The sequence below is a fragment of the Mercenaria mercenaria genome, chromosome 1, assembly GCF_021730395.1.
Source record: "Mercenaria mercenaria strain notata chromosome 1, MADL_Memer_1, whole genome shotgun sequence".
Lineage (NCBI taxonomy): Eukaryota > Metazoa > Mollusca > Bivalvia > Venerida > Veneridae > Mercenaria > Mercenaria mercenaria.
The window spans coordinates 71064834-71077725 of NC_069361.1; the positions used below are offsets into that span (position 1 = coordinate 71064834).

General features: G+C 34.0%; 1 protein-coding gene across 4 annotated transcripts in view; it reads right to left on the minus strand.

Annotated features, from left to right (window-relative positions):
- LOC128559231 (ephrin type-A receptor 2-like) overlaps window positions 1–12892 on the minus strand; it is a 76553-nt gene that overhangs the window by 32951 nt on the left and 30710 nt on the right. For all 4 annotated transcript variants that reach the window (XM_053550468.1, XM_053550457.1, XM_053550461.1 and 1 more), the window contains exons 7-13: window positions 8507–8648; window positions 6845–7113; window positions 4888–5131; window positions 3434–3493; window positions 2825–3054; window positions 1417–1540; window positions 518–691 (exon numbers count right to left, since the gene is read on the minus strand). In XM_053550468.1, coding sequence (XP_053406443.1) covers window positions 518–691; window positions 1417–1540; window positions 2825–3054; window positions 3434–3493; window positions 4888–5131; window positions 6845–7113; window positions 8507–8648 — 1243 coding nt within the window. The remainder of the gene's footprint in view (window positions 1–517; window positions 692–1416; window positions 1541–2824; window positions 3055–3433; window positions 3494–4887; window positions 5132–6844; window positions 7114–8506; window positions 8649–12892) is intronic.

Consider the following 12892-nt stretch of genomic DNA (forward strand, 5'->3'; position numbering starts at 1 on the left):
TATATAACCTCATTGTAGATAACGCCTGTGTACACGAGAGCTTATAAAATCTATAATTAGACCCTTTGGAATCATAGAATGTAACGAAGCAAAATAATAGCAAACTCGGTTCGATTTGAGTCTGTTCCTGACAAGTAATGGAAAGTACAACACCTCTCAGGCCCCTTAGCACTGGCTTGAACGGAATTTTGTCGCATGTATATTGAGTGGACGTCATGATTCCGAAGAACCAGCAGAAAAAAACAACTGAATCAAAAACACTTTGTCCAAAAAGGTTTTCCCTCGTTTACGGAAACAAATAAGCGCAGAATTTTTACACTGCCTTGTACATTACGGGATATCTCTGGACTTACATGCGTCTGGACTCGCCTATCGGCTGACATATAACCATTCTGTACCTATCTGTCTCTTTTGCCAAACTACTTGCATAGGAGTAAACTGGTAGCAAAGGTAGATGATTCAAATATGGATGAAAACACCATTAAACAAAACTAAACAAAATAAAAACGATACTTACAGCCAACATTTGACTTGTAACTGTTGCTCTTAGCAACGGTTGTCTTGGTGATAATGATATCTCGGAAGCTTTGCCGCTTTTTATAGATGAAGAGAATGATGATACCGAATATGATGACACTAGAGACGACGGTCACACCAAGGATGATACCATTCAGGATGTCCTTTTCTTGGTCTGTAAAGAATACAGTAAGACAATGTATAAAAAGTTAAGTAAAATGTTTCTTAATTATAGCGTCACCCCTATTGAAATGGGCATCAATGTTGGCTTATGCGACAACTAAATTAATTGAACAGCATTTCTTCCCGATACCTTTTTAATGCCAGGCACCAGGCACGGCAGGCAGATAGGCAATCGGTAACCATTATTTATCTAGCTGCGGACTTACCAACAGGTCTCTGTTCAGTAACAAGCCCCGTCACTGAAAGGGTTTGAACCTTCAATCATATAAAATAGCAGATGCCTTTTCCATTAGACCAGCGCAGCTCGGTTCTATATTCGAAAAGAAGATCCGATGTAAACATATACACCAAAAGGTCTACAACATCGCTTTTTCATAAAATTTCTTATTTTCACAATGGGTATCTGACGTCGTACTTTACTTGCCTAAGAGTGGCTGCATCTTCTTAAGATGTAAGGGGCGAAAAATAGTTATTAAGCATAATTATACCGATTGTTTTCTATTAAAAGCTGATCTGTTATTTTACATGGTATGCTGATATAGCGAACGTTATGATGAGAAAAAAAACAGATAATGCTAATAGGAATATTCATAAGAAGGCATTAACAAAAATAATTATGATAAATGTTTTAATTACAAATAACATTATTATCATTTTTGTTATTATTATAATCAATATCATTGTCATTTCTCTACAAATTACTATTATTATTCGTACCAATAGCTGATATTCTAGCTAGAGACACTTGTGGCGTTTGATCAGTTATGTTCGTGTTTACTTCTAGCACCCTGCTTCTAAGCTCATTCTGGTTACCATTATCGTCCGTGTAAAGAGCTTGTACCTGCAATGTCAAAATGTATACATTAGCATCCATCATCCGTGTAGATAGCTTGTACCTGCAATATCAAAATGTTTACGTTATCATCCGTGTAGATAGCGTGTACTTGCATTGTCAAAAATGTTTACATTATCGTCCGTGCAGATAGCGTGTACTTGTATTGTCAAAAATGTTTACATTATCGTCCGTGTAGATAGCGTGTACTTGCATTGTCAAAAATGTTTACATTATCGTCCGTGTAGATAGCGTGTACTTGCATTGTCAAAAAAAATTATATTATCGTCCGTGTAGATAGCGTGTACTTGCATTGTCAAAAATGTTACATTATCGTCCGTGTAGACAATTTACAGTATCGTCCGTGTAGATAGCGTGTATCGTCAATGTCAAAATGTATACAAACATTCGTGTTTGAACCGACAATGGTTAAATGTAAATTTTTCAGTCCATGTAGGTAGCTTGTGTCTGCAATTCTAAAATGTATACAATACCCGTATAGATAGCTGGTATCTGGTATAGCTCAATGCAAAAGTTTGTGTATACTACATGCAGTAGTACCAGCAATATCTTGTTTATCAAATTATCATACGTAAAGATAGCACGCATCCGAAATTCAAACGAAACTCTGAAATGTTGATAACCAGTAAGTGCAATGTCAAATGTTTCAGTGACAAGTAATTCACTAGCAGATGGTTAAATTTCTGAGAAAATTGCGATGGGAAAACAAATTTTGCTGATTATGACGATAATTATGAATTTCATGCCAACCATAATTACGTGTGTGAAATAAACACAATGAAAAAGTAACAGATCGTTGTCCATGACATACAACATACTGACTCTATAACTTGGTTTCACTGTAAGAAATTGGTTTCCATGCAATACCGGAAAAATCCGTGCAATACCGGAAAAAAACCAAACACAGTCCTTGATTGCAATCAGCAGATAATGCACATAAATAAATGAGTTACACATAAAGGTAAGCATACATTTCGTAAATGCAAACAAGGGGCATATCAGTTCTTTACGAATGGATAAATACTGGAACCAAGAAAAACAGGTTCGGACACCTCGAGAAATAGTTTGCTCTACTTTCAAAAGTATAGACGGTACTGGCAACCAGAACTTGTAACTAAATGATCTGGACCGAGAATTTATCTTTTCTTTAAGAAATGTCTAGAAGTCATAAAGTATAAAAACCAGATTGTTTTGCTTAATAGAAGTAATTTGTTATTTTGTAAAAAGACTCTACTTGCAAAAGTAGAGTACAAAAAGGCATTTAATACTTACATAAATTTTGTATTGACTAAATGGACGTAACTGTAGTGTTTTCGAGTTAGCTTCTGTTTTTGACACGTGTTTTAATCTGCCAGCATCCACGTGATCCACGTGCCTGATATTGTTCCAGACAATCTCCTGTGACACCTTCGTGTGATTAAATGGTAGAGACCATTTCAAATGAAGAAGTATTTTCTCATTTGTGACGTCATATTCTATACCAGCATTTGTAATATTCCAGTCTGTAACAACACAATACATAATTAGAATTATGTAGGCCTAACAAGAGAATAATTAAGTAAATTGTGTATCCGTTTAACTTTATTATCCTACCAAGATTTCCGACGGTATCGGTAATGACGTCATGACTGACACCTTTGGGTTTTCAACAACATTTTGACCTGGAGTGTCGCCATGTGACATGAACTGTGTTAATAACACAAACACACACACACAAAATCTATCTAGGTATTCCGTTCGACAGTCTAATAGACTTTTATGGAACTGAAATGGGTGTGATTTATATTGGATAACACCTACATACTTTTGGAGATATTTTAAGAGACAATTTTTATTTAGAAAAAAATAAGCTAAATACATATCAATGTAAAAAAAACTGACCTAGCCCATATGAAGAAAATGCTCCAAAAGGGGAACCATGCTGCTTCAAGTGACCTGTATCTGAAAGAAATTTACATACAATTAATTTGTGTCAATTATAGTACAGTCAAACTTATATAAAACAGACACTCAACGGAGCGACACATCTGGCTGCTGAAGTCGGGTGGCTGCTTATATAACTTCGAAATAAGAAGAACAAGAAGTGTCTCCGTAGGATGACACATGCCCCCGATGGCACTTTGAATGAATAGTTATGGCCGATGTTAGAGTTTAGGACCTTTGACCTACGGAGCTGGGACTTGCGCGCGACACATCGTCTTACTGTGTCACACATTCATGCATAGTTATTTTAAAATCCATGCATGAATGACAAAGATATGGACCAGACATGCCCATCAATGCACTATCATGAAAAATGATCTTTAACGTCTAAGTGAGACCTTGACCTTTGAGCTACGGACCTGGGTCTTGCGTGTGACACGTCGTCTTACTGTGGTACACATTCATGCCAAGTTATTTGAAAATCCATCCATCGATGACAAAGATATGGACCGGACACGCCCATCAATGCACTATCCTTTAACGTCTAAGTGTGACCTTGACCTTTGAGCTACGGACCTGGGTCTTGCGCACTGCACGTCGTCTTACTGTGGTACACATTCATGCCAAGTTATTTGAAAATCCATCCATCGATGACAAAGATATGACGGACACGAATGCGACAGACGCAGACAGACTAACGGTTCAAAACTTAATGCCTCCTTCGGGGCATAAAAATCATTTGGGATTTTAGCTGGTAATCAAAGAAATATTCGTGTATAGTTAATGAGAAACAAAACATCTATACTCTTGACATCTAGCGGTTAATGCATATTTGATATAACACAATCATTCAAATATCAATGTTATAAATGTACTTGAATTAGGAATTATCAGAATAAAGATTGAACGTAAAATCTGAAATACTGTTACTTGCTCTATGGTACCAAAGTACAGAGGAAATAGTACCCTAGCAGTACCAAGAAGTACTATTCCTAAAGTTAAGAAAGTAGTACCTGACGGTCATTTCAGTCTAGAACACAAAACTAAAAACCGGAATGAAAAGTCACTGGTAAAAGAGTCGCTTTGCAGAAATTAATACGCCGGGCACTAATGCTCTGCCGTATGAAGAAGTACATGGCATTGTATAAGAAACATATTTCTTATAATTGCTTTAGAAAGTAAAATGCTTTTACATTAATTCAATATTTGTTATCTACTTATTTTGTCTCCTGTTAAAACGTAAAAAAGGAAGAAAATGGCAAGTTTTCAACGCAATACACGACTATTTCCCATCCGAATGTGAAAATCTGCTATGAGAAAAAGATGTCCCCATGGAATATACGGCATGCTTATGGTGAATTAGAGCTTTGCAAAACTGGATCATGCATTGAAAATACATCAAAAGTGCATACCCAAAGCCACAGTGTCATTGATAAGTGTCTCTAGAGTTGTTTTGGGGAAAGGTGTTGTCGTCTTGTAAACCACATCATGTGATCCAGAAACTTCTGACAGACATTTCGCATGATCCGGACGGTCTGGCTGTAGACACTCTGGTGTGAAGAAAGTTACCTGCCCACTCCAATTCTTGTCCGATTTTAATTCAATTTCTACCAAGTACTCAGCATTAAAGGCGATGTTTTCCAAATGCAATTTTGGCTGAAAGAAAATGCTCATAGTTAAATATTAAGTTTTATATTACATGACTCCTCAAATAAATCGCTGGTTCATAGATTGGGCTATTGACCGTAATAAAACGCAACACTAAATTTTGCTGCGCTAAAGCCAAAACTTCAAGAAAAAGGTAAAAAATAATTTCTGATGTCGTAAAATCAAAGACTTATTGAGTGGCTCGCCGGACAAAACAACATACATTCGGTCCTTCCGATCTCAGGCAAAAGTTTTGGTTATTTATCAGCAAGTAATTCAATAAGTGTACATTATCAATGCACGTAAGTTTCATGTTAATTGTTTGATAATGCTCTGAAGAATAGTAATTGGGATATGTTATGCAGCTTCAACCTTTTTAACCTGAATTTACTGAAAACTAGTTTTCGGACCCCTGAACGCAAATAGTAATGTGGAAGGTTTCTATTATTCAAAATATCCCTTATGTTTTTTTTCTAAAGACATTGAAGGAATGGGTCAACAAAAGTAATGAACATGTCTCTGTTTCACAATGGGGAAGGTCAGTAATGGATGTATACCTTAAACGACAATCTCTGTAAAGTAAATTCTACCATAAAATATTTGAATACTAGAACGGTTTAAAACGTTTTACGAGATTTCTCATCCTTAAAGTATGTATTATATGTACTCTTGGTAATACATTAAACATTGATCTCAGACTAATGTTCTGAAGGTTCTATTTTTAACCATCGTAAAATCACATTTTATAAAGGTGCTCAGTTTTTTTTTTTAAGTACAAACATTATGTTACAAAATACATTCGTACGTCTTTGATTAGAACCCCAGCTGATTTTATCTAGTTCGTATAATATCAAACAATTTGGATACTTATTCATAATGTAAAACAGTGATTTTAAAACACATCTTTCCTCTAAGCGGGTAATTTTGAGTGAGAAAGCTATATAAAATCTGTTAATTCTAGAAGAAATTTCATTAAGGATATCTTGTATCTTTTCTGTTCTTAAACTAGAGAATGTTCTTGAAAACTGATGGATTTTTTTCAGATTCACAACTGAAGAAATGCACAAAACTAAATTCTTTTGTGCAGAACCTGTTGACAATTGCAAAGGCATGGAAATAAAAAGGAGTGACACGTTCAAAGCTTAACGTACATAAATTTATGCTTGCAAAGTTAATGTTCATGTCATGGCCACCAAGGCAATTTTTGTAGTAAAAATAGTCAAATACTGTCGCTCTTTTATCAATTACGAACAGACGCAAATGATGTACAAGTTCAACTATACGTTTCGATGTGCTTTTTTTTTATCTGATCTTATTTGATCACGAGCAGCATTTACTAAGAATTTATTAAATTGATATTTTTATTACTTACTACATAAAGTTATTACCGATGCCAGGACAAAAGCGAAGTGTCCAACTATCTTTCTTTAAAAAGAGTATAACTATATAGATTAATATAGCTTTTGAATATCAAAAAAAAAACATGGCAAACAAATCAATTAATTAATATAATGGACCCTTACTGCCAATCGGCAATTTTCGTTCTTTTACGTATACCCTGAAAAACAATTTTCTGACATGGCCGAATTATTCCGAAATCGCATATATAGGATACGTAATAACACGGAAATCGCCGAATGTCATAATCATAATTACATATTTTACTCTATCTGCACACTAAATTATTTTCTATTCAGAACAATACTAGATATCCAATTCTACCTGTTCGTATGTCTGTACGTATAGCATCTTGGAATAGTGATCTGGGGGCCACGGGCAGTCACAGTACTGTAAGAAATAGTTGATGGCATATGCAAGCTGGTTCCCTTTCTTTGGTACTATACTGGGATTAAGCCAGGAAACAGTCGGATACAAAACGCCATCTACAATCGTCATGGTCATGTTCAACTTTAACGTAGAATCCTTGTTGTACTCTATAGTTGCTCCTTCATTTATACGGTGTGGAGATCGGTCGGGAACTATTATGACATCTGTAAATAATTATATTTCATTAGTGCTTGACTTTCAATTAATTTTTTTTTTGGAAACATTTAATTTCCTGTTATATTATTTCATGCAATATATTTGTTATCGTACACACGCACTCCGACATGTGCTGCTTTACTTGGCTATATCATTTACATAATTTTTACCAATCGTCTGTATTTTACTGCAGATAGGATTACATTCGCGACAGTCTTATTTTTTGCTAAAATTCGCAAACAGACCGGCATGCAAAATTAATCGTGAATAAAAATTTGGCACGATATCTAACAGCATACCCATCTTCAAAGCGAGAATTCATAAAAAAACGCGAATATGTCTTGTCCTTCACATCGCTAAATAAATTTACGTAAAATTTCTAAGTTTACTTTATACAGTAATTTAATGCCATTTTTATATTTCCTAAAAAATATGTTTCTTTTTGCGATCAACTTCACATGCTTTCAGAACTAAAATTAGAATAAAACAAAAAGATTAGTTTTCACAAATTTTCTGCATTATGCATGTAAAGAATGAATGAAAATGCACTGTAAAGAGAAAATATTTTCATAATTTGCTCTAGGTTTATTTGAAAAATAATATATTTTTTTCCTATTCTCACTAAAAGAAACCAGTAAACATTCTCGTAATATAATCCACAGTTCAACGCCTTTAAGTCTCTTTGCTTTTGTACTTAGAAAACTTTGACAAGATAAAGAATATACAAAATGTATGTAATTGTATAAATAAAAAATATATTACTACTTAGTTCTCTAATGAAGTACTTAAAGTATCAGACAGGTATATCAGACACATGTCGGTATATTATCAAGGTAAAGATGAAAACATCAGATATTATCGTACCTTCCATTAAGGTTATTGACCCCATCTTATTCTCTCACAGTCAAGTTGCTTAAGCAAAACTCAGTCTGATTTTATGCCCTTCCACGTCTCCAAACATTTATATACCGATTTGTGAAAGAGAAAACGGATGTAACTGATTTATTGATCAGGAAGAGCTTAGACCTCTTTTGCTCTTACTCATCCATCATTTGATTTTGTTAACTTGCTAATTTCACACGTAATTCACGTGCATTTTTTTCTGAATCTGGGTCTTTTGCGAACAGAAACTTAATTGATACGATGTTTTTCAAAGACAATATTTGTCTGATATATGCATACATTTCATACTTTATTATTGTTTTTATTTGTGAAAAATAATTGATAATTGACATGTACATCTTCCACAAGCCTAATATTTTGACTAGTTGATATGTAATTGGCACTAAAAATAAAGAAACTGTATTTGTGCAAAGTAGTTCATGACCATTGTAATAACCCATATGACGTGAGTTATTATTTTTAGTAATTTTCTGTGTCAACAAGATGAGACTTAAGTACCTTCTGTGTACGGGACCTCATCCGAGATAGAAGCATTGAAGCGTATCGCAGCCTGCGTCCCGTTCTCTCCGACGGCCATTAGCCAGAACTCAGGATAGTACGGTAGAGACGTTAGATCCATGATGGCGTATGTGGAACTCGTCTAAAAGACAAAAAATAAAAATAAAATTCAATAAGCATTCGAATGTTTCACAGATCGCAAAAAAAGTTAAGCATAATAATTTCTACATGTCTTTGAGTTCAATTATGATAATCCTGTTTTTGGATACAGGGATTCGTTAAGCAAAGCCTACTTAAGTTAGCACTTAGGAGTCAAGTGTTTTATGAACATCATTTTAAGTAGATTGATATAAAAAAATTCGAATATTCTAAAGTAAGATAGTTCTGTCTAAAAGTTGACTTAAGGACGTCTTTTTGAAATGATACGGATAATACCGTATGAAAGGAATGTGTTTTAAACCAGAGACCATTCTTCGAACAGAACTTAGGATTTAACTTAATTAAGAACTTTTATGAACCAGGCCATACACAGGTTCGGTTAAAGTCAATTTTGTCCTGGGAACTTGTTAGGCATTTATGTATGTTTGATCTATTAGTTAAAATGACTACAAGGGTATAATCATTTTGTATCATAAATAAATAAAATTTCAGAGAACTATAAAACTCCGCTTAACGCATTTCTCGAAATAACGGGTATTTAAAACTTTTGCCCGTTTTGGTAAAAAAAAAAGTCATACTGAGTAGACAGTGAGGTCATTCAACTACCAAAAAGATACAGAAACCCAAAGACGCGTTATAAAAATATTGGTGAATTTGCATGTAAGGTTTTCCTGCAAAATTGAGTGCATTGCGAGAGTGCATGACATTAGGTTAGTCACAGTGACGCAAAACGTCTGTAAATCTATTTAGAGGTCTGTAACCTAAAGAAACTTTCTTGGAAATCTTCTCGTGTGTCTTTATTTAGTGATGACATAAAGATGTCATTTTATACGTCATGTATCTATCTAAATAGTGTTGGTAAAGGAAAGAAGTATATATAATTCCTGTCTTGTACGAAAGGTTTGTCCATTTATGTGAACACTGCCCTGACGTTTTAGCACGTTCCCAGAGAGGAATACATTTCTATCTATTTAATTTAACGTATTTTTTGTTAAGTAATTCCAGAAAAAAATAGCTGTATACGCATTCAGTTAAGAAAATAGCTATAGATATATATACAGTTCCATGGTAGAATTTAGCAGAGATTACTTTTACAAGGAAGTTTTCCGTCGAACAATAATACTGAAGATTGATGGAATTTGAAAGCAATAAAGTAAATCATGAATAAGTGTTTTATAGCCAATTTCTAAATACCAAAAATGCAAACATTTTCAATTTCACACAATTTATTGCATTTCATACTAAACATTTATAAGTGTATGCGTATTAACAGATTTAATGTTTATGGAAGATGAGAGGGATATACGCCGGGATTAAACGATTAAAGTTTGGAACCAGGCGTCTTTGTTTTTCCTTCTAAATCTCCTAAAACTAAATTTCTTGAATCTTAAAAAGTATATGGATGCACAAAAAAGTTCAAAACAATAACTGTGTTTTTTGAATTTTGGCAGTTAGTATAAAGCAAAACAATCTGGTGTAGGGCGCTACCTTTTATCCATCTGTTTTAAAAATCAAACTAGAAACAAAAGAACATGCAAGGTCAGGTTCTTTGATCTTTCAATCAGCATCTGAAGAAACGAATTACAGAAAAAGAGCATGTTACCCATCCCAGTTTTAACGTTTGTCTTTAAAAACGCTGGAAAATCAATTTTCTTCGTTATTACATTAGCTTTGTCTAACAGTGTAACATGTTAGGAGTTAATTTGTATTTTACTAGGTTAAAATTGCCATCAATTACCAACAGAGGCTCACAAAAAACATAAGCGAACACTTTGTTTAGAAACAAGTTCTTTCTGGCTGTTTTGTCAGTCAGAATACAGATAGCAAACGATAATCTGACTGCTAAATGTTATCAAGTGGTACAGCTTATGCGATTATTACATCATTTACTCGTTACTACCTGTATGAGGGCGGATTTAATAATGTCCTATACCTTTGTAAGACTATTGTGAAATCGAAAAAAGCGGCTTTTGCGTGCATTTATATATAGATTAAAATACAACCAGCAGAAACTATAGTGTAACCTTGTAGTATCAAAACACCTAATTTTTCTGTGATATCCCGCGAAATAACATTACAGTCAAAATTGTTTCGGAAAAAAATGTATAGAAAATTAAAAAAATCATAGAGTAAGAAATCAAAACTCTAAGCTGTGTTTAAAAATATACTTAATGAAGTAAATGTTGAGCTGAAATAATAACGACGTTTAATTGTTAAAATAAGTCATTTCGTTTTAATGTGTTTAACTAAATAATTTGATATATGTCTGACAACTAGTCAAGACATTCAGATTTAGTTACTTCTAACCGCTATGTTGTTTGTAACGTAGACAACTGTCAGACTATCAAGTTTGTTCTATACAAATTCTCATGAGTCACTTGGTTCTGGCGTCTGGATTAGTAATAATCGTGGATTAACGTTATGGCGTTACACGTGTTATTCAGAAGCGTTAACAATATTTTTCTGAAATTAATGTTTCAGCCTCCAAAGTGGAGTAATAACACGGTACAGTACACATAGACGAGTATTTCGTGCCACCTTTTGACGACTTCTGACACAGTGTTTCTCTCTGCCAACAATGTTGTTTGATAGGCTGCCATGACGGGCTTCAGAAAAACACATTAAAAACAAACTGAATAACCTGCTAATTAATCCTACTCATTATCTAAGCAATGACTTCCAACTGGGTCAGTAGGCGCTTATAAATCAAATAATAGTGACTTCCAACCGGGTCAGTAGACGCTTATAAATAAAATAATATTGACAAGGATGTATAAATTGATTCCGAGCCATAGAGAAATGCAACTCTTGCATTAATACTATCGTTCGAAATAAATTATTCATAGTACTGTCAAATGGGTGATGTAATTTTGGGCAAAATCCAACAAGCGAACTACTATTTTCGTTTGTTGACATTTATACACATTTCCCATCTCTAAATATTTCATTGGTAAGAGATTATTTTGTAACAAAATCACTTTCAATTTTAAAATGTAGATATGCGTCTAGGTTTCAAAGTCCCTGACAGTTCCAAATCCTAACAGTTTGATATATAAATGGTTTATGAATAAACGCGAAGGGGAAATGGTTTAAGAAAAATGGCTTGTAAATTTGAAATATGGGGAGATCCCCTTTATTTATTATTTTTATTATTTACTTTATTTTTTTTTACTTTGTTCTTACCAGTTATGCTTATGAATACACTTATTTAGGGTTTCGATTTACTTACAATGTGACTATACCTGTTTTGCATAAACCTTTGACCTCGTTAGCTAGAACTGCCTTTGATTGAACGATTTTAAAATGACTAAAGTTTAATCTTAGTTGCGCAATGGGCGTCGCCATATTGGAAAGTTGCCGAATATTAATGTGACATCATCATTACAGAAGAAAAACTACATTATTTCTTCAAAATGACTCAAGTCTAGAGATAACGTATGGAAATGTGTTGTTTTTTTTTTTCTGAATCGAGGTAAACGTAATACTAGTAAGTGGGAAAGACTTTCCACTCTTTATTTGAGACCAGTCAATTGAAGTTTGAATAAAAAAAAAACACAAAAAGTTTAAAATACACGCGTATTCAAAATAAAGTGACTTGGCACCAATTATAAGTTCCGAAATTGGGCTGACCCCAATGCAAAAATCAAAAATAGACCACGTGAGTAGAAGGGTGTTATGCATTTATCAAATTTTGTCAAATCAAAGCAATGTGACACGTGATATCTAAACAAACTGACACGAGACACGTTAAGCCAAGATAATCTCGGAAGGAAAAGATTAAAGCAGTATTTTCATACAGTCATTTTTCAAGACCATGCCGTTCTGACATTCGTCATGAAGAAAAATAGACAGCAACTCCGCGAAAATTCATAAATCTTCTTTGATACAAGAACGTGTGTGAGATATACATTATCACTTGGGGCAACGGCTGACACAGACGAAACATATGGTTTATCTGTACAGTAAGCAACAGAGTGTTTAATGTTCTGTGTGATATGTTCCTAGATGTTTATATACAATAAACTCTGTAATTGCTCGTAACGTGTGTCATTTGTAAGAGTCGGTAGCACATTGTCAAAACAATTCAATGCGAGGTGTTACAATATACTGGAAATGTGGGTCTTTTGGGAGAAGCATCAAAACTGAGTGTTAAGTGTAAAAAAAAAAGACAAAAAACAGAATACCAGATGATACTTCTAAGCTTGATAATGAACTGTTAATAAACAA